This window comes from Conger conger, chromosome 2, assembly GCF_963514075.1.
Source record: "Conger conger chromosome 2, fConCon1.1, whole genome shotgun sequence".
Taxonomy (NCBI): Eukaryota; Metazoa; Chordata; class Actinopteri; order Anguilliformes; family Congridae; genus Conger; species Conger conger.
The window spans coordinates 73,291,313-73,313,549 of NC_083761.1; the positions used below are offsets into that span (position 1 = coordinate 73,291,313).

The 22,237-nt window shown below is 51.5% G+C and overlaps 1 protein-coding gene across 1 annotated transcript in view; it reads right to left on the bottom strand.

Moving 5' to 3' along the window:
- Window positions 1–1,225: 1,225 nt before the first annotated feature.
- Window positions 1,226–22,237, bottom strand: part of LOC133119420 (probable helicase with zinc finger domain) — a 76,437-nt gene continuing 55,425 nt past the window's right edge. Inside the window, 10 exon segments of the mRNA XM_061230015.1 lie at window positions 1,226–6,012; window positions 7,006–7,252; window positions 11,662–12,241; window positions 13,276–13,477; window positions 14,662–15,208; window positions 15,680–15,762; window positions 16,170–16,371; window positions 18,013–18,173; window positions 18,176–18,196; window positions 20,411–20,462. Of these exon segments, the coding sequence (XP_061085999.1) occupies window positions 5,684–6,012; window positions 7,006–7,252; window positions 11,662–12,241; window positions 13,276–13,477; window positions 14,662–15,208; window positions 15,680–15,762; window positions 16,170–16,371; window positions 18,013–18,173; window positions 18,176–18,196; window positions 20,411–20,462 (2,424 nt within the window). The 3' untranslated portion in view covers window positions 1,226–5,683.

Sequence of the window (22,237 nt, forward strand, 5' to 3'; positions counted from 1 at the left end):
TCTATAAACTGTTTTTATGTAACCGGGTTTGTTTAAAGCAATGCGCTACTGAACCCACCATCACCCACAGTATTTAAATTCAGCTATAACTCAAAATAGCTCGAGTTACTTGGCCACCAGGTACACAGGACTCAGCACACAACCAATCTCTTCCGGGCTCAATTTCCTATGCAATACCGCCAACTTTATTGCGCCACTTATTGCAAAAAGGGGAAACTAACGTCAACATTTAAAATAAATAAATAGAAGAATGCTGTAGAGGGAGAACATTAGCCGTGGAACAAAGGGTTTTTACTTTCTTTCCAGGTTTTACTTTCTGGAAGAAAAAGGACTGGAGCTGCCATGCCTACAAGCTCACTCGTACTGAATGAACAGCACGCGCTCACCTCTGCGGAAGGTTCTAGGTTCAGGTGCAGTCACAGGTGATGTAATCAATTTTATCGACAGCATACGGCATTCCTTTAAGAAATAATGGCAGAAATTGCTTGAAAAGCTGTCAAGTTTAAACTGTGTGCACTTCATGGTGCGGCCAAGACTAAACAACCTGTCAGCGGTTCTGCCGATTAAGAGATCAGTTCGTTTTCAGATTACTGCAGCTAAAACACAAACAAAACTTTCACCGCACCATCTTACAAAAAAAACCAAAACAAAACATACAGCCATAGAGGTGGGGATAGTCGAGCACTGACATAAGCAACCGCTGTGAATCAAAACAGGCCCGGAATAGAGGTTCAGTGCAGGCAAAAATACACCCCAAGCAAAGATGGCGAGTCCTACTGTACCTTCCCTGAATGGCACCAGAACAAAACTCAGAACAGATCACAGGATGTGAAGGTTATGCTGCTGCATGGTTGACCAAGTCTAACACACGCCAAGGGAGGTGTTCAGACCAATAGCAGGAAGGCTTTGACTCCGATCAGAGGTTGCGTGCCAAGAGATGTTAAGAGAACAGCATGCAGACTTGACCGAGTTATTCTGGGTGGCAACAGCATTGCCCGAGGTCTTTAACAGGAGCCAGGCCATACACGCTAAACAGAGTACAAGCCTTACTGATGGCGGTCTGCTAGGCTAATCTGATGGTCACTACTCCGAACCCACTGTGGGGCCAGTGCTACACACCACTGACCGCAATTACAAAATCTACTGCGGCTCTGTGTCAATAGCTTAAAAACCAATTCAATACTTTTCTTCACTGCTATATTTGAATAAAAAGATGAGAAAACAGTTTCAATAAAAACACTTTAATAGAGAAACAAATAAAAAAAGCAAATCAAAATTTAACTTTTTTTTTTTTTTTTTTTTAATCACAGCCTAAAATCATCAAAATAACCATCACCAAATAAAAGCAAAAAAAAAAAAAGAAAAGAAAAAAGAAATAAATATATTTATTATTTTAACCACTGCGTGGAAACTGAAGGGAAGAATGATGGTGCCATTAAATTTAGGGGGAAAAGACTGGAGAGACAAAATGGTGGACAGCTGAAGATGAGGACGTGATGTCACTAACGGCAGAACACAGTGCTCTTAACCAATGGCCGGGCAAAAACCACTTCCATTCGCTGACCAGCCAATAAGGAGCAAGAATCAATTGATGACCAAGTGGATTGCGATGGTTCAGCATGCACCAGATTTCAGTAACTGGTTGATTCCTTCACACAGGCATGCAGTACAGATGGATTACTGTTCCAGCCATTTAATCCACATTAAAACCTATTTACCAAGAGACACAGTTCAAAGTTGAATAATAATAATGATAATAATCTCTCAGCAATGTTCACCTTCTCTTTTTTTCTTTTTTCTTTCATGACTAAGCACAAAAGCAGACAGGATAATGAATATTTAATAGTATAGTTATGTGAGACCCTAACCAAAAGGAGGCGCTGTTATATAAACTGCACGCTTCTTCCGCAAGAAACCAAACCAACACGGCCTACAGACTGGTCAGCTTGAGTGATTGTGCATGTACTTTTGATCGAGGCAGTATGTGGCTAACATCAGAACAGCTTTCCCTACAATAAGTGCTGAACTGTGTCAGCTCTTTAAAACTACAGATGCACAGATTAGGCAGTGCTAATATGCTTATATACCTGCATAAATATATACACACACATATGTACATACACACCGACAAACGTACACTTACACGCACATATAAATGCATATACATAGGTATTGATAGACACTTCATAAGGTCAGTGTAGGGTAAGGAGCCGGGTCGTAGGAACAGGAAGTAAGGACAGGAAGTTAGGGTACTGGCCTATAGACAACAGCCATGTTTAAACGCTGGTGATGTGGGGGGAGGGCAAGCTCTTGCACTTTCTCCAGGTTTAAAACAATGGCTTGAAAAGGGCACTATTAATATGACTACAGCCATTGTAGCTTATAACGGGAGTATGGCAGGTTAATCACAGAATGATAGACAAGTTAGAAATAAGCTGAGCTGGTCACACTGCCTCCAGAGGTAAAAGTCAACTATAAGAAAAGGCAGATGCGAGAATCCAAAATAATAGGCATTCGATTTCTAAAAAATAAACTAGTCAAATGCTTCGACTGTGGATGAAACCGCAGGAGAGTATTAACTAATCCGCCATGCATCTTCAGCAAAAGAATATATGCACACAATGAAGGTAAGACATCTGGTCGTGTTCAGTATGCAAATAAGATGTACACTTTCAGAAATGAATTTTGCTGAGAGATTAAAAGTTTAAGCCATTGCATTGGCAAGTCAACTGTGGAACAGCTTTTGCCCAGCAATATAATAACAGGAAATAAAAAATGTACATAACTATTGCATTATTCAACAACATGAATGTTAGTAAAATATTACCATTCTTTTTAATTATGTCACAATTTATTGTACACATCAAATAATATACCAAAATCTGACTTTGTAGGGAGACAACAGAAATTTGAATGCTGCACAACTTTGTATATTTTTTGAGAAGTGAAAGAAAATAGCCAGGCCACTCTGACATGCACAGGAAAAAGTACGTTCTCACAAAATTGATCATTGAAATCACAAAGCACCTATGAAAGACAAATGTTCTCCATTCATGATTTATTACCAAAAACTAAAAACAGGGAGAAATAAAACAGCAACAGTACTTTAAAAATAAATGATCTACATGAACAAAACAAGAGAATTATATGCCTGCAACACAATGTTCTTTGAAAAGCTGCCCAACACCGGATTTTATAAAAATGACTTAAAAACTTCTCTCTCTCTCAGAGATCCTGCCCGTGCCGACAGACCGTTGGTGTTAGTCAATTTTTGTAGTTTTTTATTTTTTAATTTGCATAATTAAAAAGGGCACTCTTCCTCTTTAAACAGCTTCTAGAAAAGTGAGGCGCCCCTTTATATCTTGTTTGTAAAGACCTAAAAAATGCCTATTTACAGAAAGATATTTTTGTGATTAACTAAAAGCATATAACTTCTTGAATCCAGACAATGAGAAATTAAATGACAGCCAAATATCAGGCGTTTCATTCCTTCGATTGTTGTTTTACGACCCTATGCAAGAAAAGATTTCCTTCAAAAATAACCTGCAGCATTGTTTTTCCAGACGTTTAGTCACTTTTCATCTTTCGGACCCCAACAAAAGTGACAAGTGACTACTGGCTGCTCTGCCCAATATCATAGAAACAATGCAAAAGTAACAAACTGCACCAGATGGCATAAGCAGGGTGTATTTCAACAGCAAGCATTTTGAACAGATTTGATAGTTGATGTGAATTTAATTTCATTCTAAATAATAATAATAATAATAATATTCTAAATGATAATTTTTTTAAATTTTTTAGAACAGTGCGAAAACAAGCCAAAGAGAGAGAAAATGTTATTTCAGTGACAACACTGGAAATATCTCTCACAGAACCCCAACAGGCAGGGGCTGGGCCCACATAGAGACAAAATATAACTTCAATTTGAAATAAAAGCAGTTCTTCGAATGAATAATACGTCTCTACACTGTATACAAACCCCACCTCTTGGAATGCAATAGATATTACGAACACAAACGCTGTGCACCGCCCAGTGAATGTATCCTGAAGTTCAAAATTAAACGAACTGCGAAATGAAACATTTCTAACCAAAACGGACTTAGAAACGCGATCGAAAAATCATTTTACTCCAGTATAAGTTGTTAAATCTTTCAATACGAGACTGTTCGGCCGTGCAGTACGCTTCAAAGCACAATGCCCCGTGAAAATTGCTCAGGGCATTTTTATTTTAAATTCATTTTAAAACTGAACGTTAGAATCGCGATAAAACTGGAAACATCGACTGGCGCCCATCGTTCTTACAGGGTAACATCAGCTAGCCACGACGCACACTTTCTGAGCTCGCTGTGTTCATCAACGTGACATGCGTATTATACAAAAAGAAAAATTAAGATAGAATAGCTTTCCCCTTCTAAACGTTCCTTTTCGCTTCAGACCAACCTAGTCTGTCTGAGCAATCCAGCAGACACAGAGGCCACCAGCACAAGCCTCCCGCAGGTGGACCAGGCCCACTTTACCCACAATGCACTTCAGTCACCGCACTCCCCTATCCTCTGCACCTTCCACACCTCTCAGCAGCTCCTCAGCCATTCACCTCTACAGAACCACCCAACATAGCAGACCAAGCTATTACAGGTCACGTATACGTGTCACTCTCTCCAGGCCTGTTGACAGGGCGTGTGCAGCTCTATCTGGGGACAATCCACAGACCTATGAAGACGGACAGCACTGGTCTTTAACGGCCGCTGCCTGTTTCCAGATGACTGGAGGATTACGGAGGAAGCAAAAGGGTGCGCACAGGAAGCAGGAGAGACACAGGGCTGATGGCCCTCCTTCGCCCGCCCATGTTTTAGGGGGAACTCTGAGTGGGAGGGGGGCGAGAGGAGGATCAGGCAGGCTTTCATGATTTGTGTTCTTTTGGCTTGTTTTGCATTGTACTTTTTTGTCTTTTTTTTTGTTGTTTTGTTTTGTATTTTATTTATTTTTATTTGTTTTTTTTCGTCTCTGCCTCACTCATGATTATCTTGTCAGGTTCTTTACAGCTGAAGTCATTGAGCTTTCAAACGGATATTATCTGGCAAAAACAAACAGTGGGAAATGGGGGGAAAGATCCAAGATAGTCTGTCACAGAAACACAACAGAAAATCTAAAGTCAATGCTTAACGTGGTACAGGAAATTAAGCACATGGCATATACCTGGTCTGTTTATTTCCATTATATGTACAGGTCAGAGAAAAGCTTTAACTACTTCTATACAATGTTTGATACAGTTACCATGTGGTTGACCGCTCAGCTGCAGCTATGATAAAAAGGCGACCGTAAAGATGGAGAAAGTCAGCGTTTTAAAAAAAGCCAGTCTGAAACAAACAGCATTAAACAAAAATAAAGACAGGCAGCTAAGTGGGCAACCAAGACGTCTCGTGTTTTTAAAATCTTTTTTTTCAACATTTTATGTTTTTTTTAATATATACGTTTTATTTTATTTTTTTAATCACAGATATGTCAAACTGTAAAAGAACTGAGCATTACTAATATAAGGTTTAAAAAAAACAAAGCAAAAAAAAAAAATAACCTAATCATCAATAAGAACAACTTCTAAAAGCTCTTTTTATAATCTTTTTTTCAGAGGATAATTTTCTATTTTTTTGTACATTTTATTTTTCCCTGGTATTTTACGTTACGCTCATTTAAAATATGAATAATATCCGTTGGTACTGTTTGAACTGCCTATTCTAAGTTCCTGCAATAAGGATAGGGGGTCGCTGTTCTTCTTGACCTGTTCGGGGAGAGGCCGGGGTTTGGGCGGGGCGCGCAGGGCGCTGGCGTAGGACATGGTGGGGGGCTTGGGGCCCGCGCCCCCCCCCCCTCCCCCGGGGTCGGGGGCCGGCTGCTTGTTGGGCATGAGGGGGGGGAACTGTCCCAGCTGCTGCAGAGAGCTGAAGGAGTGGCCCGGCGGCTGAACGCCCTCCGTCTTCATGTGCTCTTCAGCCGAGCGCATGGCCTTCGATGACGCTGGAGGAGAACGGCAAGGGGAAGAGCCCCGTTAGACTCATAACACCCGCAACAAAACACCATCCCCCCCCGCCGCCCCGGCAGCTCAATAACCCAAACAAATATCCCCCGCAAGCTCGATAAGGCCCAGATAATCTCGGGAGAGCGCCGAGCTCGGAAAAGGCGAGGCAAATATAATGAATGCTAGGGGACCTGTTGCAGATGAAAACAACCCTCCGACAACATTCATTTCCTTTCTCTGGTTTTCGTCATGCGTTGCATCTCCGCCGTCATCGGGACCGACAAGCCCGTGACAAGCTTGTTGACACGTGGATTAATCCCGGCTCAAGTCGGCCAAACAGCCGGGCGAGAAGAGCGAGCCTTAAATTGATTCTGCCATGTTGCTCTGTAGTCCCTGCTCCCCCGCTGACCCCGAGCCTAAAAACAGACCACCTCGTCTAGACCACCCCGAGCCTAAAATCAGACCTCCTCGTCTATACCACCCCCTGAGCCTCTTCTCCATCAACACACAGCCTTGAACACGCCTAGCCTGCAGACGCCAGAGGTCTTATCCCCTCAACCCCGACCATCACCACACCCACACCCCAAAACCCAAACTCAAACCCAAACCATCACCACAACCACACCCCCAACCTCAACCCCAAACATAACCACACCACTACCATCAAACCCCAACCATTACAACACCCAAACCCAAACCATCACCACAACCACACCCCCAACCTCAACCCCAAACATAACCACACCACTACCATCAAACCCCAACCATTACAACACCCAAACCCAAACCATCACCACAACCACACCCCCAACCTCAACCCCAAACATCACCACACCACTACCATCAAACCCCAACCATTACAACACCCAAACCCCCAAACCCAAACCATCACCACACCTCTACCCCCAAACCCAAACCATCACCACACCTCCATTCCAAACCCAAACAATCACCACGCCTCCACCCCCAAACCACCGCGCCCCAGAACCTACCTAAAAGGTCCCTGTGTGGAAGTGTGCTGGCTCCATTGCATGGAATGTTCTGGAATGGGACAGGGGCGCTGTTGCCGGGCCAGGGTTCTGCGGATGGGTAGCTGTACGAGAGATGGGGGTGGTCCTGCGGGTCCTTGCACTGCGTCAGGACGCCCTGGGGGGCGCCCGAATCGTCCGGGTAAGGCTGGGCCGAGCTGGAGGAGATCCTCCTCTGGTACAGCGGCCTGCCGGGTCCTCTGGGTTCATACTGCAGAGAGGGAGGGAGAGAGAGGGAGAGAGAGGGAGAGAGAGAGAGGGAGAGAGGGAGGGAGAGAGAGAGGGAGGGAGAGAGAGAGGGAGAGAGAGAGAGAGAGAGAGGGAGAGAGAGAGAGAGAGAGGGAGAGAGGGAGAGAGAGAGAGAGGGAGGGAGAGAGAGAGAGAGAGAGAGGGAGAGAGAGAGGGAGAGAGAGAGGGAGAGAGAGGGGGAGAGAGAGGGGGAGAGAGAGAGAGAGAGAGGGAAGGAGAGTCAGAGCTCAGCCCTGTGGAGTCAGACTACAGGGCTTTGACATCATTACTGGCACCATCGCATCTGGTTTCACCAGGAAGAAAGGCACTCATTCTTTTCCTTGGATAAAAAAAAAAAAGGAAAAAAAAGGCCTTGAGCAATCAGACCCTGGCCCTGCGGCGTCCCGTAATTCCCCATTCCTCCGAGCTCCCGACAGGGAGACGCCCCGCGCGGAGGGGCACCTGCGGGGAACGCAATCACCACCGAAAAAAAGAAAAAATGTATAAATAAAAAGAAGCGAACAAACATCTGGGCGAACCGCGGCATCTGCTACAGCGGGGGAGTAAGACTGAGCCAAAATCAGGGCTGTCTGGGGAAACGTCCGGCCTTCAGAGACAGAGACACCGCACCCCGAAAACCCCGTCAGCCCCTCCACCCCCCCGTCCCGCCGAAAGCCGCAGCTGAGATGCGTCAGGATGTGTTAATTACTCCTGATGCGAGACCAGGAGCTCCGTGCGTGTCGACCACCTCACCACCACCCCCCCCCCACCCAAAGGGGTGACGTGCACCAAATTTCACACCCCAAAAAAACAAATATATTTGCCCATCAACACCTCTCAGTCGAAGTAATTCAAATTGCCTTGAAAGAGATCATTACTCGATATGTTTCTAATAACAGTTTTCCTATCCCCCCACCCCCCCCCCCCCTCGGGTTAAATAAGAAAGACCTCGCGTCTGGTAGCTCCGTCCCCTTTAAACTCCTCGGAGGAGGGGAGAAATGAGCCGGGGCCAGCGTTTAATCCCGGCTGAAACGGAGAGCCTTATAGCCGGCCGGGGCTCTGAGCCTCCCCGTCCGCCCCGCAGCACAATCCCTCCAGGGCGCTGAACCCTGCCCAGAAGGCCCCGCAAAATAAGCGGCCATTAAAAAGGGCCCGCATCGGACAAATCCCCCGGGTGGCCTTTGCGCTCCCGTGTTTAAGAGGCTGTCTAGACACGCCGCCCCGGATCACTCGCACGCCGCCGTAGATTAGACGGGCTCCACTGTCGCGGGCAATTTTACAATCCGTTGCCAATAACCCGTCTTCTCCCCCCAGATAACATGTTGCGCTGTCTGGCGGGTTTGGATTACATTACATTACATTACATTAATGGCATTTGGCAGACGCTCTTATCCAGAGCGACGTACAGTTGATTAGACTAAGCAGGAGACAATCCTCCCCTGGAACAATGCAGGGTTAAGGGCCTTACTCAAGGGCCCAATGGCTGTGTGGATCTTATTGTGGCTACACCGGGATTAGAACCACCGACCTTGCGTGTCCCAGTCCTTTACCTTAACCACTACGCTACAGGCCGCCCGGCTGGATTCGCTCGGTATGTGTGCGGGAGAGCCTCCCCCCGCCTGTTCATCGGGGGGGGAGGTTGCTTCTGGCGGTGAGGCCGTGTTTGTCTGCGTCGTTCGTTTGTTTTTCCGCCCCGAAACCTGAACTGAAACGCGTTCGCCTGACCTCTAGCTGAGCCCCATTAGACCGGCCCCATTAGCGCTGCCAGTGGCAGCTCCCATCCGCCAGGGCACGTTCTAGCACTCACTGATTCACCACAAGCACCGCCGCCTCTGAACACCTACTAGGCCAGGGGTGTCAAACTCCGGTCCTGGAGGGCCGCAGTGTCTGCTGGTATTTGTGGTTTCCTTTCAGACAGCAGCCATTTAAGGCCTTGAGAACAAGGTGTGTGGACTCTTTAGCCAACACACCAAGAACCAGCAGACACCGTGGCCCGCCAGGACTGGAGTTTGACACCCCAGGACTAGGCGTGCAAAAAAAAAAAAAAAACATTTAAAGGAATTTGAACCTCTTGTGCTACTAATAAATCTGTGCTTTTAAGATTGCTGCACAAACAGTGACAGTCGAAGATATAAGATATAAGAAAATCTTCTGATATATTTTTCCATCTTTAAAACGACGAGAATTCAGCACCCCAATTCGCTTCCGGCGGACTGGCCTTTGGAAAATAACCCGCCCCTTAACCTTTACGATGCAACAGGGGATGAATAATATAGCAGAGATGTTAAATGAAACTTGAATAAACCCAAACACACTGCTAATGTGCGTGCCCTCCGGTGTGCTTTGGAGCAGGGATGGCTGGGAGAAACACGTGCAGAGCCAAAGCGGCCGTTTATGGCTGCTCGTTTACACTTCAGTGCCAACTACTGTACGAGCTCCACTTCAGCTTCTCTAAGATACACTCAGGGTTACAGAAAGGAAAAGACTGGATCTGACACGCACGCACGCACGCACGCGCGCTCACACGCGCACACAGACACACACACGCACATACACACGCACAGAGACACGCACAGAGACACGCACAGAGACACACGCACAGAGACACACGCACAGAGACACACGCACAGAGACACACGCACAGAGACACACGCACAGAGACACACGCACAGAGACACACGCACAGAGACACACGCACAGAGACACACACACAGAGACACACACACAGAGACACACACACAGAGACACACACGCGCACACAGACGCGCACACGCACGCACACGCACGCACACGCACGCACACGCACGCACACGCACGCACACGCACGCACACGTACGCGCACACACGCACACACGCACACACACACTGTAACGCTGAGGCGTAATAGAGTAGCAGGGCAGCATGGTACAGTTGCGGTGGGGCGGGAGGGTGTGAACACACATTTCTTCCTCTGGGTTTTCTCTGCACTGACAGACACCTGTGACTGCGCGGGCAGCCGCGCCTGCACTTTGACCTCCGGAGCCGCCGCTTCGCCAGGTGCACAGCCGCCCCCGCATACCGCCGCTCAAAATGGAGGACCCCCGGGGGGGGGGGGGGGGACCATCGCCACACCCTGCTATTCTCAGACACGAACAAGGGCCGGCTGCCATTCGCCGAGAGACCGTCCCCAAAGCCTCGCTACGCGCTAAAAACGCCGAGCCGTCTTTTTCACCGAAATCAAAATAACGCTCGGGATCAAGTCAGCCGACGCAAACGAAGGCGTTTAATTACAGGCCTAATTAATGCCGCGTATTACGCACCGCAACGAATTTCACAAAAAGTGAAACGTTCGCACCAAACCTTCCGGCTTCTGGCTCAGTCCTGTAACGGACGCCTCGGCGTAGACTCTCAAACGAAGAGCAGTACTCTGATTAACAGCCGACGTGCAAGGAGGTCACGTTCACACAGCGGTCACGTTCACACAAGATTCAGCATTTTTTTTAACAGAAGAGCTAAAATGCAAGAAAAAACAACAACATTCAACATAAAAAAAAAAATATCCTAGTATATCTGCGTAAGACTACCAAGGGCAAAGACCCAAACTTGAACCAAAACAAAACAATTACCGTTTCTTCGAGCGATCTCTTCCGTGACATTTCTGTGGTTTACCAATCATAAGCATTGTATAGCCCTTGGTAGGCTTGCGAGTTTCAAAGCGAACGAGAGTCAAACGCAGATATTTTGAAAAGTCCCGTATTCCAAAGCCGCAGGATCCCACGGGCTATCGCTACCACTGATTCTTCCTCAGCACGGCTTCGGCTAAACCAGAGCCGGCTTAAAGCCCTTCTTACGGTACATCATTAATACTGCATCACCCGGTGCAGTCAGCTTACGTTTCACACACCAGCCTTCCCAGAAATAACGTGAAAAACGGAAACTGCAGACACCAAGACCAGAATTCAAATAGGAATACGAAAAACCCAAATGTAATTACTGAGATTTCTTTCATTTGACTTCATTAGATACCGTACTTGCTCTTTATAAGCTTCGTAACTGTTCACTGCTCCTGTTTAAATACACGGGTTATAAACGCAGTTATAAACGTGTTATAAAATACAGTTATAACCACGTAGAGATAGAGATAGAGACCCAGCGCTCCTCAGCACGCACCCACAGGGCCAGCGCTCACACCAGCATTCTCACACACTCACACCAGCTGTGCTCAATCCGAATAACGACCTGGCTTACAGGCACATAACCCCTCAGCCTTTTCCACGTCCCAACTCAAGAATCCCCGGCCCCACCGGGGATAGAATTCCCTCTAATCCCGCCTTTTAATCAGGGCGCGCTCTTTAAACGCCGCCCCGCTAACGGCTAGCGGGCGCGCCGCCCGGGGGAGAGGGGGGCCCTCACCTCTTCTACGCTGTGCAGGGAGGAGGCGGCCAGGGTCCGGGGGGACAGCGGGTGGTAGGGCTCGGGCCCCGGGGCCGGCGGCTGCTGCTGCTGCTGTTGCTGCTGCTGCAGGGACTTCTGCTGCTGCTGCTGCTGCTGCTGTTGGAGTTGGAGCAGGTGCAGCTGCTCTTGCCGGTGGGCCATGACGGGCAGGCCGAAGGGGAAGCCCTGGCCCAGCATGTGGCTCTGCTGCAGGCCGGCGTGGGCCCACTGGCCCTCCGACAGCAGGTACTTGACGGGGGGCGGGGTGGAGTGTCCGGGGGCGTGGGGCGGGAAGGCGGGCGCGTACATCTGGGAGGCGGGGTGCTGCTGCTGCTGCTGCTGCTGCTGGAAGGCGGGGCTGTTGATCATCTCCAGCTCGCGGCTGGCGTCCGGCGGGGGCCCCTGGCCGGGGCTGGCGGAGGGAGGGGGCAGGTCGCCGGGGGGGCAGGGCTGCACCTGCCGGTACTGCAGGAGGCGCGACTGGGGCGGGGGCATCTCAGCCGGGTCCCTCTGCTCGCCCGGCTCCTGAGGGGCCATCTCCCGCAGCAGCCCGGGGAACCTGCAGGAGAACCAGCACCCGCCGTTTTATAAACACAGCACACACAGCCTGAACAGGCCAGACTGACTGGTTAACCTGCAGGAGAACCAGCAACAGCCGTTTTATAAACACAGCACACACAGCCTGAACAGGCCAGACTGACTGGGTAACCTGCAGGAGAACCAGCACCCGCCGTTTTATAAACACAGCACACACAGCCTGAACAGGCCAGACTGACTGGGTAACCTGCAGGAGAACCAGCACCCGCCGTTTTATAAACACAGCACACACAGCCTGAACAGGCCAGACTGACTGGGTAACCTGCAGGAGAACCAGCAACCGCCGTTTTATAAACACAGCACACACAGCCTGAACAGGCCAGACTGACTGGGTAACCTGCAGGAGAACCAGCAACCCCCGTTTTATAAACACAGCACACAGCCTTAACAGGCCAGACTGACTGGGTAACCTGCAGGAGAACCAGCACCCGCCGTTTTATAAACACAGCACACACACAGCCTGAACAGGCCAGACTGACTGGGTAACCTGCAGGAGAACCAGCAACCGCCGTTTCATAAACACAGCACACACAGCCTGAACAGGCCAGACTGACTGGGTAACCTGCAGGAGAACCAGCAACCGCCATTTTAAACATGTTGCACGTGCTGCTCAAACTGGCTGAGCTGCTTTTAAAGGGCACCAGTAGAGCAATTAAGCAGGTTAATGCCCTCTATCCATCACACGCCGAACCTAAACAAACATCCTGGAGACAGGTCGGCAAAAACACCGTCTGAATTACACTAAACTAATGAGGGAAAAGGCTGGTGAAATGACAAAGGGAGAGACGAGGAGGAAAAGATAGGAAATGCGGCTCGTTCTCTCGCTGAAAGCAGACTGCGGCGAGCTTCTCCTCTCTCCCGAATCGATCGGAGGCACCGCCACAGAGAACAGGCTGTGAGAGTCTCAGAGGCCCCCCCGGCCGGCCGTCTATTCCCCGTCTGGAGGCAGAGTCTTAAATACCGTTCCTGCGGAAGCGGCACGCGGCGCGGCGTTACCTGGGGAACGGCGGCCCGGCCTCGTCCTGCCCGCCGCCCATCCTCCAGTTGGCGCGCAGCAGCTGCGGGGGGAAGCGCAGCCCGGGCTGGGCCAGGTGGGCCAGGTGCTGGGGCAGGGGGAAGGCCACCCCGCCCTGCAGCAGGTGGTTGTGCTCGCTCCACTGGCTGAGCCGGGCCTGCTGACTGAGGGCCTCCTGGATGTCTGTGGGGAGAGCGGGCGGCCGTTACTGACAGGACTGACCACTACTGACATAATTACTACCGGATACTGAACTCACAGCACTGACAACTACTGCTACTGAACTCACAGCACTGACTACAACTGCTACTGAACTCACAGCACTGATTACTACTGCCATTACGACTACTGCTACTGACATAATTACTACCTGATACTGAACTCACAGCACTGACTACTACTGCTACTGAACTCAAAGCACTGACTACAACCTGTCACTGAACTCTACCTGATACTGACAGTACTGACCACTACTGCCATAATTACTACCTGATACTGAACTCACAGCACTGACAACTACTGCTACTGAACTCACAGCACTGACAACTACTGTCATTACTACTACTGGTACTGAACTACACGGACTACTACAGGCCAGCTATATTCATTCTGAAAAAACAGTGATATCAAACTTAATAAGACAGCTTCCAATGCGATTGTGCAGACTGGCTGTCCTACGAACACAATAGTAATCAGTGGTGATTCTTTTGTCCCGGAAGCATTACACACGGTGTCAGAAATTTGGACGTTTACAGCAACATCGGGGTAATTAAATAAACAGAAAGAAAGGCAACAGGCAATACGGTGGCAGTGCTCGAGAAAAATATGACAACCGCTGTCAGTGTTAAAGCACCGGCTGGCTGAACCACAGACTGAACAAAACACAACAGGGCTTTACACATCATCAGCATCATTCATACGTTGTGTTATGAACACACATCTAGGTAAAAGACGGGGCGTTTAACAGCCCGCGTCGCTGCATTCCTCCAGCGCAGAGCGCAGGGCAGAGTGCACACAGCAGCCCGTTTACGGCCCGCTCCTAACAGGGTGTGAAACGGCGGCTGCGGACCCCGCCGTGCCTCTCCGCAGACCCCGCCGTTCCTCTCTACGGCGGGAGGGCCGCCTCGCACCCTAACGGGGCCGGCCGTAATCATCCTCTCCCCCTTCCGCAGAGCGCGCCTCGCTCTCCCGCTTTAACGCCTTACGCACCAGCAGGGCCGCTGACGGCGGCGCCTGCAGACGCCACAGACACGCGACCCGCAACCGCGCGCGGGGAGAAAACGGAAACGACACCGAACGTCGGCAATAGAGGGCGATAAACAGACAGGCCTTCTGGGACGCGGTGACCGTCGGGCGGGGTAACGTACCGAGCCCCTCCCCCAGCATGGCGTCGGGGTGCTCCTCGGGGAACCCGCCCATGCGGGCGGGCGGCGGCAGGGCCTGGGGGTGCGGCGGGTGGCCCAGCTGTTGGGGCAGGGGCCGGTGGGAGCCGCCGGGCTCCTCCGCCATGCCGTCGGGGCCGGGGGCCTCCCCGGACATGCCGTCCAGCGTGGGGGACTGCAGCGCGCGGGCGTGCAGGGGGGTGTGGAAGAAGGGGGGGTTGCCCACGGGGAAGGCCGGGGAGAGCTGGGCCGAGTGTTGGGGCTGGCTCTGGGATGGGGGCGGCTGCATGGGGCCCAGGTGCTGGGGCGGCAGGCCGCCCTGCTGGGGGACCCTGAACGGGGGCCGGGGCATGGGGTACTGGTGCGGGAACTGTCTGCTGTTTGGGTGAGGGGGCATGGGGGGGTTGGGCGGGGCCAGGTGGAAGTTGAGGGGCCTCTGGCCGGGATTGTCCTTCCGGTGAAGCCGGGCGCTCGGGAAGCCCAGGGCATCCTGGGACTCGGGGCTCCGGTTCTGCCCTGGGTCAGGCTCTCCCTGGAGGGGGCAGAGAGCACAGAGAGTTACAGCAGAGACACACTGACAGACACCAGCACACCCTCCAGCGTGGGTACGAGGGGGCCTCAGGTAAACCAAACGACAGTAATGCAAACCATTTCACCTAAACAAACTGAAGGAGCATTAACAGACACGCACACAGGAGCATTAACAGATACACACAGGCGCATTAACAGACAGACACACACACACACACACAGGTGCATTAACAGACACACATACTGGCACATTAACAGACACACAGGCGCATTAACAGACACACACACAGGAGCATTAACAGACACACATACTGGCGCATTAACAGACACACACACTGGCGCATTAACAGACACACACACACAGGAGCATTAACAGACACACACAGGCACATTAACAGACACACATACTGGCACATTAACAGACACGCATACTGGTGCATTAACAGACACAGACAGGCGCATTAACACACACCTGTTTCCCTTTCAGGTCGGAAGCCTTCCTCTCGGGCGTCTGTAGCCTGCCCTGCTCCGATTTCACACCTGCGTCCATTTTCCCTGCAGACACATCGCACACACCACGCTCAACGCTGGAGCCACAAGGGCAGTCCGCACAGGCCCGCCCTGACATCACCTCTCCAGCCCTTTCAGGCAGGGGTCACCAACCCCGTCCCTGGAGATCTACCGTCCTGTAGGGTTTCACTCCAATCCTAACAAAGCGCACCTCACTCAACGGATAGAGAGCTTGTCAAGCTGCCAAGAGTTGAAATGAAAACCTACAGGATTGCAGAGCTCCAAGAACAGTGCTTAACGTGAGGTCACATGTCCTTAATTGAACACACTAACATAACGTAACTGAGGTAACAGTCAGTGGTGGTAACTGAAATGAATGCAGTAAGAGTTTGGGGGAACAGCAGTTAAAGGCACATCGTGAGGGGCTAGGGGCCCTGGAGGGCCGGGCTCACCGTTGCGGCTGGCCTCCGGCAGCAGCTCCTTGTCGGGGCTGGTCTGCTGGCCCACGCCCAGGGGCGAGGGGTGGCTGACGCCGTAGGGCACGGGCGAGCCGCGGTTCTGGGCCTGCAGGAGGTTCATGTTGTAGGCCATGGCCGCCGGGTGGCTCATCAGGCGCGGGTCCACGAAGCGGCCCTGGTACCCGGGCCAGGGTAACTGCGCACAGCGGGGGGGGGGGGGGGGGGGGGAAGAGATCGGCGTCAGCGCGCGTGCAGTTCAGAGCCCGACGGTCTTCATCTCCACGACGGGCTCCGTGACACGGGGAGAGCCTTCGGAAAACCGCGGACGTATTTAACCGCGGAGGACTGAGCGGGGGGCAATGCGCGGCGACCTTCACAACGAACGCTGCCGCATGAGCGAGCGAGGAACCGGCGCTCTGCCGGAAGAAAGAGCCGGAATTAACCCTTCCGGGGGTTTGGGTGACGGGCACGCTATATGAGGAAAGCTCTATGTCACGTACACACACACACACACACACACACACACACACACACACACACACACACACACACACACACACACACACACGTCAACACATCAATTAGAGCAGAATTAAAGCCGTCGGCAGACAGAGGGCAGTGGTCTCCCCTGCTCGTGAAAGCTCTATGTCACGTACACACACACACACACATTCAGCCAACCTTCCCAGATATGTGAACATATCAATTAAAGCAGAATTAAAGCGGTCGGCAGACAGAGGGCACTGGTTCTCCCCCCGCTCGTGGAGAAGACACCCTGCTCCTACAGGGCTGGGGTGAGGTGGGGTAAGAGCGGGGAAGGGGCAACAGCTGCAGATTTATGTCCGGTCGTAAAAGGACCGTGCCAGAGCCCCGGAGGCGTCTACCTGCCGAACAACCGTTTAAAATGCACCGCTAATCCACCCTACACCGAGCCTCAGCGTCTCCCCGCAACACGATACATAAACCACAGCCCGTCTATTTATTTTACACCGTCGGAGCAGAACACCCACAGCGCCGCCTTTTAAAACACTCTTTTAAAATAAACGTCCGGATTAAGGAGAGCGCTCCCGCGGGGGGACGGTGCTAAATCGAGGGCCCTGCCCTGCATTCCGGCGAATTTCAAATCAGGCCGCTCTGAACGCGCAGCGCACCGCCTACCGACAGCGACACCGCGCTCCTGCAAGTTACGTATCGCTTCATTTAAGTCTGTCATTCAAATGAATGGATTTACCCCATTCGCAGCCCGAACCGTTGGGGTTTTTTTTATCAGGTAAAAGCTCACACTGTTCAGCGTGGAAGATCATGCTATTTCACACACTGTGCTCACAATATGAATGTGATAAATTATTTGCAAGCACGCATGATGCGTTTAAGAGAGAAACCTGTGGCACGCAATCTGCAAGAGCAGAAGCACGGTCAGGCTGGGAGTCTGACATCATCACTGTGAGCCATCAACAAGCGTTGTGGGATGGCCACTAGATTCTGGACAGAGACGGGGAGACAGGGAGACAGGGAGACAGGGAGACAGGGAGACAGGGACACAGGGACACAGGGACACAGGGACACAGGGACACAGGGACACAGGGACACAGATCCAGGCCAGGACATCGGGAGTCCACCTCAATGACAGCAACTACAGGAATAGATGCCAGCAGGTAGACTACGACGACCGTCCTGTTTGCACATTGTTAGGAAGATGCCAAGGGTTTCCAGGAGAGCACAGGGCCCCGGGGCTCCTCTGCCACCCTCTCGGGCCGGGGGCCGGGGGGCCGGGGGGCCGGGCGAGCGTGGGGACAGGGGGGGGGGGGGGGGGGGGGCGGAGGAGGGCTGTACTCACGGGCAAAGGCACGGACATGACCATGTTGCCCCCGTACACGGCGGGCACGTACAGGATGCTGGCGCCCGTGTGGGGGTCGATGCGCTGCACGGGGCTGGGGGACTTGCCCACGGCCGGGGCGCCCCCCAGGGGCGGGGTGAAGGCCCGGATGGGGTTCCCATCAGGACCGCCGGGTTGGGCTGAACTGCAGGGGGGAGAGAGGGACACAAGAGTGAGGGGAGGGGGAGAGAGGGGGAGAGAGAGAGAGAGAGGGAGAGAGAGAGAGAGAGAGAGAGAGAGAGAGAGAGAGAGAGAGACGCAGAGGGGGAGAGGGGGAGAGAGAGAGAGGGAGAGAGAGAGAGAGAGAGACAGAGACAGAGACAGAGAGAGACAGAGAGAGACAGAGAGAGAGAGAGAGAGAGACAGAGAGAGAGAGAGAGAGAGAGAGAGACAGAGAGAGAGAGAGAGAGAGAGAGAGAGAGGGGGAGAGGGGGAGGGAGAGAGAGAGAGAGAGAGAGAGAGAGAGAGAGAGAGAGAGAGAGTAAGAGACAGAGACGCAGAGGGGGAGAGAGAGAGAGACAGAGCGGAAGAGAGATAAACAGAGACAGAGACAGAGAGTAAGAGAGAGAGAAACAGAGACAGAGACTAAGAGAGAGAGAGAGGGACCCTCTGCCCGGGCTGCCTCTATGCGTCTTATCTCTCTTATCACCAGGGGAACCTGTGACACAAATTCACTGCAGTACCTGGGAAGTTGTTTTTCCATCTGCTTCTGTAAAGGCCAGTTTATAGTACAGCAACATTGTGTTGCTCGACTGTAATTGCAGAACGTTCATGAATGCTCAACTGTCACCAAACATAAACTGCGGCCAATTATACCAGTATAAACCAAATGTCACTGCGACCAATGACATCCACTGCACATCATTGTTCGATGGACTATAAACTGGCCTCAACGCTAACTTTAGCTTGTCAAATTCATACCATCACCTATCACACTACTATCATTAAAAAAAACTAAAAACATTTTATATACATATTATTATACAATTATTATCATGGTCATGTTGGTTTTTAATGAAATTCATACATTTGAGCACTGAGCATGAAATAATGTTTACATACACATGTATGCATTGAAAAATCATGCATGCACATACACCTCCCTGCACCAGAAAGCCTGTGTTCAGCAGTGATAAGAGCCAACGTCCCCACGACGGCGTTTGTCAAAACCACACACTCCACGCGGTAAGCCAGGCGGTATAACCCCTAGCCACCGCGGTGAGCTTGTGTACAGACACCACGCCCGCATTCAGACACCCAGGAGAAGCTCCACTCCCCTCCCCTGGCGTCCCCCGCGGAGCAGGGCGCCCTGGGAACCCGCCTGGGCCCAGACGGTGCGGAGGGGGGAGGGCGGGGTGGGGCTGCGCTGGCGTGCCTCTGAAGCACGGCCGTAAAAAGCCTTTCTGTGTCGCAGAGGAGCTCTACACCTCGCCCATCTCATCCTCCGTCGAGCAGAGACCGTCCCGTCTCCTCCTCTCTCTGATCAGCGGAGCGTGGCGACACAGGCTGGCGGGACAGCGCGCACAAAGCACACGCGGCCCGGGAGGCGGAGAGGACCGCCCCAGCCGAAGCGCGACGGAAGGAGAGCCCCTGACGAGCCCCTCCGTTACGCACGGCAAAACCCCGAGACAGCGCGAGGCTATAAACGCGTTCACACCGATGCAGCCGCCACAAAAACAAAGAACGTTTTGGAGAACACAAACTAATTGTTTTACGGCGCGTAGCGAGATGTGAGCATTTGCTTCGCGCCCACAACGGATTTACTCGTTCTGAACAAACTCCCTTTGCGTCAAACTGTGTTGCCAAACAGCCTGGAAATTTTCCGGCAACAAAAATGTGTATTTACCCATAATAAGAGGACTACCCCTCTGCAGGCTATTTTAAGTGGATCACCTTACTACAATAACAATAGCTGAAATAACTTGTGCAAGAACTGTCAAGAGTGATGTTACAGAAGAGGCTGAACCCTGAAAGTAGGCTCCGGGCAGACGCTGTTAAACAGGGTATGTCCGTGCAGCGGTCGCTAAGCATACGATTACCCAACCGCTAAGATTAGCATTACCAAACTCCTAAGCATGGCGTTACCCAAAAGCTAAGCATAGCAGTAGCCAACCGCTAAGAGTGCCATTACCCAAATGCTAAGCGTAGCAGTAGCCAACCGCTAAGAGTGCCATTACCCAAATGCTAAGCGTAGCAGTAGCCAACCGCTAAGAGAGGCATTACTAAACCACTAAGGGTAGCATTAACCAGCCAGTTTGATTTGCCCCACATCTGGACACACATGCAGGGAATTATTCACAAAGCAACCCAATCAGGAGCGCGGCTCTCCCATAATCCCACAGGAGCGGAGTGGACTTACCGAATCCGTCCGGTGGAAAGTGCTCGGCCTGGCTTGCGTGCTGCCCTTTGCCCTGGAAGAAGAAGAGGGGGAGAGTGGAGTTTAACTGCAGTGGAGTGAGCTCTCCAGAGATAAAGAAGAATGAGTACACGTAGACAGAACACACCCAGGACTGTGAAAGCAGGGCTGTGTGTGCTCTCTGAGTGCAGGACTGAAAGGGGTGGACCTGAGGCTAGCGCTTTGGCTAGCCGTGCCGCTAATCACGGACCACTGCTCTGTTTAAATATGCGCAGATACCCAGGCACGCACACACGCACACACGCACACACACACACACACACACACACACACACACACACACACACACACACACACACACACACACACACACACACACACACACGCACACGCACACGCACACGCACACACACTCACACTGGAACACACACACACAGACACACAGACAGACAGACACACGCACACAGACGCACACAGACACACACAGACACACACGCACACAGACACGCACATACAGACACACAGACAGACACACAGGCAGACACACAGACAGACACACAGACAGACACACAGACAGACACACAGACAGACACACAGACAGACACACACACACACACACACACACCCCACACACCCCACACACCCCACACACCCCACACACCCCACACACCCCACACACCCCACACACCCCACACACCCCACACACACAGTCACTCAGAGCGGTTATGTGCAGAGCACACAGCCTGCCAGGGCTCCTTCAGCCCAGGCAGAGGAGGGAGAAGCGACAGGAGCAGATGAGAAGGCTATCATCCGGGGAGAGATGAGAAACCTGCCTAAACGGGCTCAATCAGCACGACGCGCAGCGCAGACGCGCACCAGTCACTCCCCAAACCATCGCTCAGACAGCGCCGCGGTTCCTCCCGTCTCTTTAACGGCTTAATTGCTATTTAATTCCCATAAACATGCGAACACACACTGGCTTTCTTCAGCGACAGCCGCGAGCGTCTCTTGAAAGAGACGACGCTACAGACGGCATCGTTCCCTTCTCCTTTCTCCCGCTCCCGACCGGAAAAAAAAAAACAAACGGATAAAGGAATTTGCTCTCTTTGTCGTTTCGGCCTACAAAGTCTCGATTTCACGGGCACGCGGCCTAACCGGATTGGCGTAATCTCTTCTGAGCAAAACGGCGACGTACGTGAAATAACGGTGAGGTTTAAAATTTGCGCTCGCACACCTACGTCCCCCCTAAACCCCTCTGAGGAGACGCGGCCTTTGTCTGAAGAGAATAAGCGGAAAATCGATCAAAGGCAAGGCCCGGCTTGTGAAGGCATTTAACCCACTATAATGACGGGGGTAAATAATGAGCCGCTGCTGGAATTACCGCAGATTTACCACCGTTCAGAGAGGAAGTCTACAGCCGTTCAGAGAGGAAGTCTACCACCGTTCAGAGAGGAAGTCTACAACCGTTCAGAGAGGAAGTCTACAACCGTTCAGAGAGGAAATCTACAACCGTTCAGAGAGGAAGTCTACAACCGTTCAGAGAGGAAGTCTACAACCGTTCAGAGAGGAAATCTACAACCGTTCAGAGGGGAAATCTAGAATCATTCCCCCCATCGTTCAGAGAGGAAGTCTACAACCGTTCAGAGAGGAAATCTACAACCGTTCAGAGAGGAAATCTACAACCGTTCAGAGAGGAAATCTACAACCGTTCAGAGAGGAAATCTACAGCCGTTCAGAGAGGAAATCTACAACCGTTCAGAGAGGAAATCTACAAACGTTCCCCCATCGTTCAGAGAGGAAATCTACAACCGTTCAGAGAGGAAATCCACA